The sequence below is a fragment of the Rhamphochromis sp. 'chilingali' genome, assembly GCF_963969265.1.
Source record: "Rhamphochromis sp. 'chilingali' genome assembly, chromosome: 12".
Classification (NCBI taxonomy): Eukaryota; Metazoa; Chordata; class Actinopteri; order Cichliformes; family Cichlidae; genus Rhamphochromis; species Rhamphochromis sp. 'chilingali'.
Genome location: NC_137939.1, coordinates 36,286,428 through 36,300,197, shown reverse-complemented (window position 1 = coordinate 36,300,197; position 13,770 = coordinate 36,286,428). Strand labels below are relative to the sequence as shown.

The 13,770-nt window shown below is 43.8% G+C and overlaps 1 protein-coding gene across 3 annotated transcripts in view; it reads right to left on the bottom strand.

Moving 5' to 3' along the window:
* The window catches only part of LOC308407072 (PDZ domain-containing protein 4-like), a 52,097-nt gene that overhangs the window by 17,136 nt on the left and 21,191 nt on the right, over positions 1-13,770 (bottom strand). For 2 of the 3 annotated variants that reach the window (XM_080898488.1, XM_080898490.1), the window contains exons 3-6: positions 5,736-5,789; positions 3,963-4,065; positions 1,952-2,192; positions 1,733-1,817 (exon numbers count right to left, since the gene is read on the bottom strand). In XM_080898488.1, coding sequence (XP_080754614.1) covers positions 1,733-1,817; positions 1,952-2,192; positions 3,963-4,065; positions 5,736-5,789 — 483 coding nt within the window. The remainder of the gene's footprint in view (positions 1-1,732; positions 1,818-1,951; positions 2,193-3,962; positions 4,066-5,735; positions 5,790-13,770) is intronic. The other variant, XM_080898489.1, reaches the window with a different exon arrangement.

Sequence of the window (13,770 nt, the reverse complement as noted above, 5' to 3'; positions counted from 1 at the left end):
CACTGTATTTCATACGCTGACACACAGAACTTGCTAATAATTGATACGTGACAAATATGTTGAAGGGTGAGAGCATCCATGTTTGTGAGGGGAACAAGAGGGCAAATAAAAAGGTTAGGAGCGATAATGAGGTCAGAGAAATGGGATAAAAACGATTAAAATGTCTGATCGAACTGACTTTGAACAGAAACCTTATTGAAGGATAAAACTGAGCAGACAGAACAAGTGAGCGCTCTTCAAAGACCACCGCAAACCATCAATAATAGGATGAGGTTTGTAAAGACCAGTTAAGACCATCATATATCCAGCAATCACCTCACTGGTTTTAGCTGGAGGGCATCAACAGAGGAAATGGACAGAGAGGAGAAGGTGATTTAGGAAGGAAATGAAGGATGAAATTCAAGGAAGGCAATTAAATCTGGAGATAAGGATGTAAGTAAGGGGGCACGCTATCTAATGATTGTAATTTGAAGAGAGGAAGTCTCTGATATACCAGCTGGAAAAGACGTTTCCACTTTGCTGACCTCTCTAATGACCAAACTGTCATTTGTCTGAGGAAACAGTCAAACCAGTGAAGCAGAAACAAAGAAAAGCGTCCATTCAGCCTAAAACAGCGGCTCATTAGATATTTATACACCAAAAATATGACGGATCTGACCTTTACTCACAAAATAAGTCATTTTGTTTCAGTCCCGCTCTCGATGGCCTGATTGTTGCTGCACAGGTATAAATGTCTGAATTCTTATATTTTTTACTTCAAGTGATTTTTTTCGTCTCTGACATCTTCCTCGTCTTTTTTCATGCTCCCTTTAAAAGAATGATCATTTCACTGATTCCACCATGAGAAAAGGACAATGCAAAAATACTAAATCTGATACTGATAAATATTATACACAAGTTAATTTCATAAATTAAAAACAGACTAGTATCAGAGTACTAATGAACTACACCGCAGTCATGTGAGGCTGAGGTCAGCAGGGAGGAGGCTCAAAGGCACACTGGACAGGGATGGGAGCAGCTCGGTGTCCCACCAGAACAGCTGGAGGCAACTGCTGAAACCCATCCTGGATGAGCAACAGAAAATGTGGATCGATGGAAATGTCGCCCACAAAGGTGCATGCAGAGTGAGCGCAGTAGACAGTTTAGTTTGGACTCAAATAGAGAGTGTGCTACTTTAAGTCTTAATATGCATCAGTTGTGCAAAATTATCTCCAGACCAACGAACAAAGATTTGTCTCGGAGACGTAAACTACCGTCTCCTACGCTGCAGTCAAATTCATCCACTGTGTGGCTCATATGGATCAAATTAAAATGTGAACACAGCCAGGCCAACCAATGTGTTTCAGTCTTATTCTGGATATCCTTCACATGCAGTGAAACAGTGAATGGTATCTTCTGTCTTGCTTTCACAGGGGAGACACGTGATTGAAAATGCATGAAAATTGAGTCTTTGCTCTGAGCTGACATGATGAACCACAGCTGGGAGCCCTGCTTTATATTCCAGACGTATTCATCAGGATAAGTGACTTGCATGTGGCTTTGTGCATGTATTTTTCATGGAGTCACAAATTTGCCTCTGGGTATGTGGAGGTTCCTCTCAGGATGGGGCCCAGTGCTTGAAAAAGGTTGACAACCATTGTGTTAGTGAATGGGAAAAACTGCCGAAGGAATTTTTGGAGCATTTTCATTTTGTGTCATTTGGTTGTTGGAAATGCAGCTGACGCTTTCTCACCTCATATTCCAGGTCATCCTGCCTGTCCACCTCGTGGTTGGATACATCAAAGTAGTCATTGGGGTCGTTGTATTCAAACACACAGCTGGAGACAGAGAGGTGGGGGACAGAGGAACCGATCACCATCGTGTCCAGTGTTTGAGACATTTGTGGAATGTGTGGAAAGTTTTAAATCAATGTTGTTTTAGTGTGAAGAAATGACCACGAGTCAGAACGTACAACTCATTGATCTCGTACGGCACTGCCAGGTGAGGGAGGGGAGGTGATGGAGGAGGTGGTGGGGGAGAGGAGGAGCCTCCCTCACCATGGTGGTGGTGGTGACCTCTGCTTCTCCCCAGGGTCAGAGTGTTCTGGAAACTGATGTCAGTCTGCGTTGCATTGTCAACACAGTCAGGGATCGCCACCATGGCAACAGAAGAGACGGAGGAGCTGACCGTCCCGTTTCCGCACACCAACGTACCTGAGGAGGAGACGCAGGAGATTCAGGAGCACAGATGACGGAGCGGAGCCGAGTTTAAACTGAAACTCTTGGGACAAACTGAAATTTACACGTTATAATATTTTGTGATGATTTGAAGATGTCCCACATGGAACCACGTCCAAACAAACTGTATCCAAACAAGTAGTTATAATTTGGGGTGCTTATTGCTAACCCAGGCTTATCATGTACAGCAGAAAGATGTGAAAAGTGTAACTGACGTAGACGTGTTAAAAACTGCCCTTCCTCATTAGACTCTAATATGAGAATGATTGACTTTATAGCAGAAATAAATGTTAACTGGGCTACACACTCCTATCCTTTTGGTCACTTCTAGCTCCAACCTTTCATTTTGTCTTTGTCTTACTCTTCCAACTGTGAACCTGAGAATGTTTTCTAAGGAGCTTGGAAAGAAAAGCATCCGGACTTCTTTAAGTTGCTTGAAAACGTTTCACCTCTCATCCGAGAAGCTTCTTCAGTTCTAGGGTCAAACGGTGGAGAGTCCCAGGTTGGTGGTGCATGATCAGGTCAGCGAAATCAAAGGAGTAGCTTTGAGCTACAACCTTCAGAGGTGGCGTCTAACATGATGAAGAGTTCAGACGTCCTGCTATCACACAAAGTAGCAGTCCATCTGAAGCCAAACGCTGCCTTCACATTTCAGGCTTTGCTTTTTCTCAGATTTACTCAGCTGACCTTCAGAAGCTCTACAGAGAAATGGAAATCTCACCTTTTTGTAGAACACCATGAACCCAGACTCCCAGCATTTACAGACTATTTGCACCTGTGATCTGTTGCTCACCAACATTTTCGTCCACATCAGACCTGGACTGTCTTTTCTATCTGCTGGAGATTTGCTCACAAACACAAATCACCTCTCCGCCCTCAATAACAGCTGCATTACATTTATAAGTCTTTTATCCTGTCTTCCTTCTCTCACCCCTCCCGGTCACAAGGTTTTGAATCAAACCATGATACTGGCCTTCACTAAGTCCTGCTGTGGTGGCTGATTTAGAGCCTAATCGGGCTAACTGACTCATATGAAAGGACCAAGTGGCAGTAGATGCGTTCACTGGCTGTGGGACCTTTCGATCGCCTTGCTTTCACTTTGCAGTTGTCTGAAATGTTACCTACTGATGGAGGTCTTTTCTTTTTCCCCACCGTCATCATGTGTGGCTCACAGGTGACTGTATGTTTTTCATAGTAATATTGCACAATATTGCATACATGTGTTTTCATCAGCAACTGTTTGCTCGAGTAACTGAAGTGAGCAGACTTGAAAGGAGGCAGGTGACGTGAGTGATAGTGAAACAGAGGCACGGATATTAAAACGCTGCAGTTACATCAGAAAAGATGGCTGAACTGCAGCAATGACACGAATATTTGATGCTAAGAGCGAGAGAGATGAAAAGTTTAAAGAAATGAGGGAGAAAGACGAGACAGATAAAATATCACAAGCGGGAGCTGCAACATTAGCTTAAATGAGGCAGAACGAAAAGAAAAGGATGAAAAGATTAGCTGAGATATAATGAGGCAAGAATATGGGAACGGTGAAAGAGAGAGCATTAAGTGTGGTTTGGGCTAAAAGTGAGGAAGAGAAGTGAGGATGAGACGGGAAAAGAAAGGAAAAAGGATTTGTGTCTGACAGAAACACAAAACTTCAAAGACAGGAGGAAGCACCTGTGAAAGAAGCAGGTAAAAGCACTGACACGGTCTGTGCTTTTGCATGCGTCTAATATCTGATAAACTGTTTACCTTTCCTCCTGTGACTTTTGCACCCCAGCCCAGACTGGCTCAAAGGCTCCTGGGAGTTTTGTGATCGGTCTAGCGGCAGCTGAGAGGGTCTTCTTCCTCTGAGCTAAAGAAGAATGCAGGTTTATCCAGCTTCATTTATATGCAGACAATGCACGCATGAAGAATAAATTAAGTTCACAAGGAAAACAAAAATCAGAGACGGTGATGAAATGTATGCAGACACAATAATTTAGCATCATATCAGAGGCTGATGAAAAAGAACTCAAACAGCCTTTAGCCAAACTCATGGACATGGATTTGGATTAAAATCAATAAACAAAAACACATTTAAAACAAGGAGGAAAAAAGAAAAGAATAAATTCTACTTTATTTAATTCAATCAGGATCTTTTTATTCTTTGAGATGTGTTAAACTATTTTCTTGTATGAAGAATCAACATCTAATCTGATGCTTATCTTTGTTAAAAGCTCACTAATACTGGATGTGTTTAATGTTGTGGTGTTTTTCACTATGCTTCATATATATGTATATATAACCTCTGAGCACGGATCCATAGAGGCTGGGGTCTATCACACCAGGCAGGACCCCAGCCTGTGTAAAGATGCCCCAGAGACAATCCAGCACATAACAGCAGGTGCAAGATGCTAGCAGGCAAGGCATACATGGAACGCCATAACCAAGTGGCCGGCATAGTGTACAGGAACATCTGTGCCGAGTATAACCTGGAAGTCCCGAGGTCAAAATGGGAGATGCCCCCAAGGGTGGTGGAGAATGACCGAGCTAAGATCCTGTGGGACTTCCAGATACAGACGGACAAAATGGTGGTGGCTAACCAACCGGACATAGTGGTGGTAGACAAACAGAAGAAGACGGCCGTAGTTGATGTAGCGGTTCGCAATGACAGCAACAGCAGGAAGAAGGAACAAGCTGGAGAAATACCAAGGGCTCAGAGAAGAGCTCGAGAAAAATGTGGAAGGTAACGGTGGTCCCCGTGGTAATCGGAGCACTAGGTGCGGTGACTCCCAAACTAGGCGAGTGGCTCCAGCAGATCCCGGGAACAACATCGGAGATCTCTGTCCAGAAGAGCGCAGTCCTGGGAACAGCTAAGATACTGCGCAGGACCCTCAAGCTCCCAGGCCTCTGGTAGAGGACCCGAGCTGTGAGTGGACGAGGTGGGAACTTTCTTGGTGGGTTCTGTTTAGAATGACTGCTGCTCGGTCACTTACTGAACTTTGAACCTCTCTGATCTTATTAAAGAGAAACGGTGACAGAGCCCAACAGAAAACTGAAGAAAACACTCTGCTTATTTATTCTTTAATAAAATATTCTAAGCCAAGTCTTTCCACCTGTCACTGTGTAATATTCTACTGAGGGCTTTTTATTTAAAATGTTGTTCCTGTGAGATTAAAGGTTTTGGAATCAGAGGTGGAAGCTGTATTGTAAGAGTAAAGGAAGGTGTTGAAACATGGAGGCAGTGAATACAGAAAGCTTAAAATGTAGATGTGGAAACATGAAAGAGAGCTTCTGGTAGCTCAGAGAGCTGGCGCACACTTATCAGACCTTCCTCCGATAAATCAGTTATTAAAAACTGTGTAGGCGGCAGAGTGGGAGGAAATATTCTCTATCTGTCATCAGCTTTATGGGAGTGGAACCGTATTAAAGATGACAGATAGAAGGCGGATGGAGGGAAGCGGGACAGCAGGCAAAGAGGAAGAGAAGTCAGACACGGAGGAGGATCACTGGAAGCTGACGGATGGCAGCAGTGAGATCTACCTTTACGTTTCCGTGTCTGTCCATCGGCCGCAGGGAGCTACTCCAGCCTTTCTGCTAAGAGAGAGAAAGACACAGACTGATGGTCAGTGAGGTCACAGAGACGCCCTGGAGTTTGTCCAGGAACAGAAAACGAGACAAAATTCCTTTTTTTTCTTTTCTTGTCTAACACATGGAGAGATTTAATGTTTCCGAAGGGTTTTCCACATTTTAGGTGTAACATTCCTCATTGGCTGCACTGTGTTTAAAAACCACTCAAATATTTCATTTTTCCACCTGTTATTTTATAAAGGCTATGAAATAAAAGGCGCACAAACACAATCAGGGTCTAATATTTTTAACAATGAAATGACGTCTAAAAATAAAATAAACGTAAATAAATGTTTTTCTGTATTTTGTTACAAACTGGACGCACAGCTATGTTGTTGCTGATTTTATGCATTTGTAATAATGATGCGGTCAGTGTGTGTAGAAGTACTCTGTCTGACTGCTTGAAACACTTCTGCTTTTTGATCTGTGTGATGTCATCGTGAGGTGGTGTAAGAAGCTCCACCCACCTGCTGTTTGTGAGGAGCAGCCAAACAAAAGAAGAGAAGACGAGAGGCTGAACTGAGGGCTGCACTAAAGGAGCATTACATCCATCTATTCATTTTCTTCTGCTTATTCAATTCAGGGTCGTGTGGGGGCGGAGCCTGTCTGGGGCTGGTGGCACACCTTAGTCAGGTAGCGTCTCAGGGCTGACACAGAGCCACAGACAAACATTCACAGTCACATTTACTCCTGTAGAGAATCACCGTGTAACCTGACTGCATGTCTTTGGACTGTGGGAGCAAGTCGAAGTACCCGGAGCGCTATGATGTGCTGGAAATGAGTCGAATAGACGTCACTAAGATGATGGCAAACCACTGTTTTGCCTTTGTGCTCTGGCACTTTACAGATTTATAGCCATGTTCGACAGAATCTTTCTGACAAGCTGAGCTTAAAACAGGAGCTTCTGCTCCACTGAGGATCTTTGTGGATTTTTGGTGTCGCTGTTGGAGAGCTGTGATCAAACACTTCTCCCGGTTTTTGTTTTGGTCTGGATCAGAAAAGGAGGCGTCTCACAAACAGGACGTCGCTCCTGTCTGTGTTCAGCTTTTCTATCACAAATCAGTTTTCTCACCTTTCAACATCTCAAACTCAACATCTTCACCTGCACTAAACATTTTTTCTCCATCTGTGTATTTTTACTCAATTAATTGCAGTTTAATTACTTTTGGAATTATTCATAACTGGTATTTTTTCAAGTTATTGTTCGGGAACAACACGCAGTACTCCTATCCTGTACTCTGAGGGTAGCCTTCAGTCATTTTAAGCTATTCATGCAGTGTTAGGAAGACGCCACCCTCAACGTTACAAACTGAACCAAAAGGCTCAGATGACATCAGAAAAGCGCCTCTGCTGCCTCACAGCAGGACGGTCCTGGGTTTGAATCCACGGGCCGGCTGTGTGGGTTCTCTCTGGCTCACAGTACTCAGTCATGGGTGTGAGCATGAATGGTGCCCTCTCTGTGTTAGCCCTGGGAGGGGCTGGCGATCTGTTCACAGTGAACCATGAGCTTTACACTGAGTTCATTCATGAAGCATTTCTGCTTATTGATGCTGTTTTAAATAATTATCAGACAATTATCATCCATTTAGTGATCAGTCAGCAGCAGGAAGATGTGCAAACATGGCTGTTGTAGCATTTTGCACAAAAATATAAAATAGCAGAAAACCTGTTTTCATGTGATGTCACAAAGTGCAGCATCGTTCCTGTTAGCATTTTTAGCCCTGGTGAAAACATTACCACTAAGTAACCTCATGGTGGACATTATGATGGGACCTGCTCCACGTCCAGACTTCAGGTGTAGTGCCACATGTTACAGCACACAAACTGTCAAATGAAACCCACACAGTGTTTTGCACACTTAAGGCAGAACAGACGCCAATTTACAAGCTAGCCGCTCACCTCTAGTTGGCTCCCGCCTCAATCAACAGCTCGTGACAAGCTGCACACATTAGCATAAGTAATACAGCTGTAAGCAGAACAGAGGGTGTGCAGCCGTCACTCGGGGGGAGATATTAAAGGAAACACCTGCTTAGAAATGAACATGCAGGTAATTATTTATGAGAATGTTCAGTGTTTCTACAGGTATGTGCTGTAATAATTAATGCACTGTATCTATTAGCTGCTCAGGCGTGCTGGAGTCAACACATCAGATTAATGTGTGCAGACACACACTCATCAAACTAATGCCTGGAGACACACATGCAGGAAGCAACTAAACGTACAGCCTAACCTGCTACTTCCAGGTGTGTGTGTGTGCGTGTGTCCGCGCACGCGCATCTGTACGTGTTTGTCAGTGAACATGAGGCTTGAGACGGTCAATATCCAGTCAATAATCACAATCATCTATCAGGCTCTCACTGTTATTGTGTGTTTCATCTCCCATTAAACACGCCTGCCTGGAATCTCTGCACTGACTAAAAACATTTCTGTGTGTGTGTGTGTGTGTGTGTGTGTGTGTGTGTGTGTGTGTGTGCGTGTGTGTGCGTGTGTGCGCGTGTGTGCGTGTGTGCGTGTGTGTGTGTGTGTGTGCGTGTGTGTGCGTGTGTGCGTGTGTGTGTGTGTGTGTGTGTGTGTGTGTGTGCGTGTGTGTGTGTGTGCGTGTGTGTGCGTGTGTGCGTGTGTGTGTGTGTGTGTGTGTGTGTGTGTGTGTGTGCGTGTGTGTGTGTGTGCGTGTGTGTGCGTGTGTGTGTGTGTGTGTGTGTGTGTGTGTGTGCGTGTGTGTGTGCGTGTGTGTGCGTGCGTGTGTGTGCGTGTGTGTGTGTGTGTGTGCGCGTGTGTGCGTGTGTGTGCGTGTGTGTGTGTGTGCGTGTGTGTGTGTGTGTGTGTGTGTGTGCGTGTGTGTGTGTGTGTGCGTGTGTGTGAGTGCGTGTGTGTGCGTGTGTGCGTGCGTGTGTGTGTGTGTGTGTGTGTGTGTGCATATGGGACACAAACATTTGCTCTTTAGTGTGTTGTACAAAGGCTATGAGCTCATGTTTAAGTGTCCTGTGTTTTAACGCTTGTTGGAAAATAACTGAGCGAGTTGGACTTTTTTGAAGAGCACCATTAAGTCCTTTTATATGACTCTGAATGTTTCACATTTAAATAAAGTAAAGAAGTTTTAAGGCAGAATGTTTCTAGTTAATTATTTCACGTTGCAGATTTAATATTTAAACAGTTGCTTTTTGGTTTTTAAGTTGAGCGACGTGCGCGTCTTAGCTGTCGCCTCTGATGGCACGGCTGGTGAGCACGCTGGCGTCACTGTGTTTGTTTGTGTGGATGTGGAACTTGACTCTGAGTGTGTGATTTTCTTGTCCATGATAATTATAGCACTCAAAACATTCCCCCCCCGCCGCGCTCCGGCTCATTACGGCGGCGTGCACGTGTGGCTACAGGATGATGACAATACTCGTCCCGACTGGGCTCTGCCACATTAGGCGGACAGAAATCACAGCTAAGTGGAGTGTGAAATTAATAATTGAATGAGAGAAAAGAGCTGACTGTTGCCTTTTGTTGGAAACAGCCCTTCTACTTTTCCCGTGAGAGAACCCCGACATCCGATGGAGCTTTCAGTTCAGCTGGATGAAACTCCATCAGAAGCCTGTTGTGTTTAAGATGGATTATTGATTGTATTCAACAAGTGGAAAGCATTCCTAAAATCATCCTTTTTAACCCTGTGGGGGAGACTCCTTTGCTGTTTGGCTCCTGACTTCTTCAGCCAATATTAACAAAGAACACATGATGTGTTCCTTTTTAATTAATAGGCGCAGCAGGTTCAGTTTGTCGAGAAAAACAAATGTGTTCTCCCATAAACAGAATCGGGTTTACAATCCTTCTGCTCACATAAAAGGCCCCATCTTATCTTAATGATGTGATAGTACCATAACACCAAATTAACAAAACCCCAACCCTAAATCCATCACAGGAAGCTCAGCATGAAGAGTGCAGTTTTAGGCATGTGAAGAACACAAACCTTTAAAAGGATGACTGGACTCTATTATTCCTGCACTTGGGCTCAACGTTTACCGGCTGACACAAACGGCCGTCACAGCCGAGTCTGACATGGGACTTGACGTGCAAACAGGCAGCAGAACTGATTAGAGCGAAAGTAGAGACGAGTAAAAGCTGCCACTGAAGCAGACGGTGCGCTGAGACTTTACAGGCCTGCTGGGCTTTTGAGTAAAATGACTGCCATCAGCTTTAAGCTGCTCTGATCGTCGTGGCACGTGGAGCCGCCGGTGACTCCTTTTATTGTTCTGCATTGTTGTTGCCGTGTTTTCAGTGTTTCCGTTTGCATCAGCAGCTCCTGGGGCTTCAACACGTTTCTTCTCTCTGCTCATTAACTATTTACTGATGCCATCAACACACACTTCCACCACATCTATCAGCACACACGCAGAACTAGTTCCACATGAACACATTTTCCTGTCATTTATCTTTTTCACCCACCCAGTCTCTATAGCGCATGAACACACAAACAGGCGAGAGAGATGTGTGAGGGATCCATTTTTCATTTCAGAGCACGCCGAGGGGAAAGCAGAGATACTATAATCATACCCGAGGGAGAGAGAGAGAGCAGCAGGAGGAGACGGGAGCGGTCAGAGAGGAAGAAAGAGGAGATGGAGGATGAAATCAGGACAAACTGCAAGAAAAATGAGGAGTAGAAAGAGAGAAAATGGGGGATGGGTGACAAAGAAGATGAAAAAAGGAGTGAATGGCACTCTGATTTCTCTTTCTCACCTCTTTCAGTTATCTGGACTTTCAGAGTCTAATAGCAGTCAAGCTGAGGTTTGAAGAATAGACCTGAAGATTAGTGGAAACTACAAAGAGGCCCTCAGTGGAGAACTGACTTCATTTAGAGGAGGGCTGCTGCGGCGGCATGCTCAGCCTCTGTGGTCAGTCTGCATCCACCTGTTTTTGGACAGGTCCCTAATTTCTACACATACATTTATGAGCAGAAAAAGCAAAAACATTCTTTTGAATGCTTCCATAAAACGACTGCGATTAAGAATCTCTTTGCACACATGGACACATGGACGGGTGACGCAACAACACTAACCAAACCTAACCAACACTAACCAAACCTAACCAACACTAACCAAACCTAACCAAGCAGGCTGTGAAAAGTCGGACACAAAGTTGAATCTGAACTTTGAGAATCGTTGCTCCGGCGTCCTCACACAGATTCAGCCCATTATTTTTGTTCAGCAAAGCAGAACAAGCACCATTAAAACGAGGTGATGGTAAACCAGTGAAGCTGCTAGCAGGGGGAGGATGGTACTAAGACTGGTGCTGCTGAAAATTAAGTGATATTAATGTTTTCTGACAGGTTGACATAAGAAAAGAGGCCTTTCTTACACCGATTTTCTTAATTATTTCAAACATTTTTAATATATTTTTACAGACTGACATCGAGCATCCAAACATGGTGACTGTAGGTCTGTGTCTCTATAGCAACCCCACATCTCAGCTTTATTATTATAAAATAAAAAGTAATTGAAACTTTTAAAAAGTCCTCCCAGCTCACACCTGTGACGATGATCCAGACTCAAAGCTTTAAAAATGAATCATAATCGCTGCAATCATTAAATAATCAATGAGCAAAATTAAGTGTGATTGAAACACAGCTAGCATCTGAAACTGGGCCAGGCTTCAGTGGACACCGTCCAGTTTGTTTTCAGTCATTATACTCAAATTACACTCAGTCGTGATTATTATGATCAACGTTTACATTTAAATCGAGCTGGGATTTCAGTAAACGTGACATTTTTTTCTTGGTTACTGCATTTTTTTATTTTTTTGGAGAACAGACATCTAAGAATTTAAAAACGTGCACATTTACACGTCCCGTCAAACAACGCAGACGCACTTTGTCCAACCTTTGTTCACACGAACACCTCAGCTCACATTCTCACAGCAAAATCACATCTGTTGTGTTCAACATTGAGTGGAGTCTCCACAGAGCTCCAACCCACTGAAAACCTCCAGCGTTTCCTTGAAACACTCTTAATTATGATTCATGATTCAAACATTTCCATTTTAGCTTCCAGGCATTTCACTGATGCTTCTGCCGGAGCAGCAATAATCCAACGTTCCTCCTACACAACATCTGTTCCTTGTTGTCGGCCTGACTGATGGAGCCTGTTTGTAACAGACGGGAGGAAACAACAAGTCTTTAAACAGCATCGAAACCAGCAGCTCCTCAACTCACAAAAGCATTTTAAGATCAGATAGCTTGATGGTTCGGTTTGCTAAGGTCAGCTTGGGCATCACATAAAAGCTCATATTCAGGCTATTCATAGACGTGGATATTGAAACGATCCAGCAAGAGCTTGGTTTTCATGAGCAGCTGTATGTCAGACTCGCTGCCCTTTGACTCTGTTCAAGCCATTTATGGACAGGGTTTCTAGAAATAGCCAAGGATGTCAGATTTAACAGTCTCAGCATCTCATCACTGTTTCCTGTGGTCCTGTTGGCTTCATCTTCATTGAGCTGTGAAGGGTTTGCATCCCAGTGAAGTGAGTCGGGGGAGAATCAGCACCTCCAAGTCTGAGGCCGTGTTTCTCATCTTAAAAGCGCTGAGACGAGTTGAGCAGGGAAAGAGTGAAAGATGTGCTGCAGGTGCTGCTCTGGTCTGATGTGATGATGAGAAAACAGATTGTTTAAAAAGTGAATGTATGGATTTTAAAATGCACAAACATCAAAGTTACACAAATAATAAAATAAAGTAAAATAATAAACAAGGTGAATATTCAACAGTGAGTCATGAAAACTAAATGTGAACTGAAACATTATGAACCAAGAAAGTTTGGAGATAATTAGACTGATGCTGCTGTTTTGGCAGCATCAGTCTGCAATCTCACTATTATGTACAGAGACATAATAGTGAGACGGGGTTGTCCTGTGGAAGTGAAAGTCTATAAAAATGACAAAGCAAAATGCAAACTACTCTGCAGGGCTATGAAATCAGGTTAACAAACACAGAACAACAATTACTGAAACACATGAAGTCTACACAGTCCACACTGGCAGAGTACTAGCTGGAAGCTATTACAGCATTTTACTAGTAATTAAACCACCATCGTGGTGCAACTCCAGAGACACTCCGGGGCCTGATCAACCCTGGCAGGGCCTCCTTGGATGAGGGTGTCTAGCGATAACAGCCGAAACAGCCGATGAATCCAAGGTCCACTACTGACGATGTGTCCCACGTTTTAAAATGATAATCTAGATCAGATCTCTAATCGCTAACCCTAACCAAGGAAGAAAAAATGGCAGATTAGCCTGGGTTAAAGACCGAAAGTCGAGGCGCACAACGATGTGTGCTGCTGGTAAAGTTTCTGGGCTTTCCTCTTAACAGCCATCCTTTAAGATTTTCTCCAGTTAAAGCAATGCATGATCAGGGACTGTAACATCTGGTCCTTTTACTGAATCAGAATTCCAGCCTCCTAATGTGAACTTTGACCCTTTGTGAAAGAGGACCATTATGAGTCTGTAAGCTTTGTTTGGAGACTCTGGATGATGTTGTCCATGTGCCATTGTTTAAGTTTCCAACACTGAGGCAGCATGCACACAAACATGTACCAACGAGACTAATTTTGCAAAGGAGGGAAAACGACATATTCAGACTTCTAGCAGGTTCCTTCAGCCTCTGGAAGGAGGAAATCTTTTTTGGACGTGTGCATCCTTTTCCCCTCCAGCTCCGCTGTCACATCCATACTTTCTCTGCCTCTGTTGCCGTGCACTTTGCTCAGACACTGTAGACACATCTGGCTTTAAGAAGAAACACAGCAGGATACTTTTTCCTCATCCTTTTACCCAATTACAAGAACCTCTCTGACACTGAAGAAATCAGCTCCCTGCAGAAATGTGACTGTTGCCCATGTGCATGTAGATAAATGACCAGACTGAAAACTGAGATCTGACTCACACCAGCCAGTTCACCAGTCTTCACACTGAGCGTGTGTCCTGG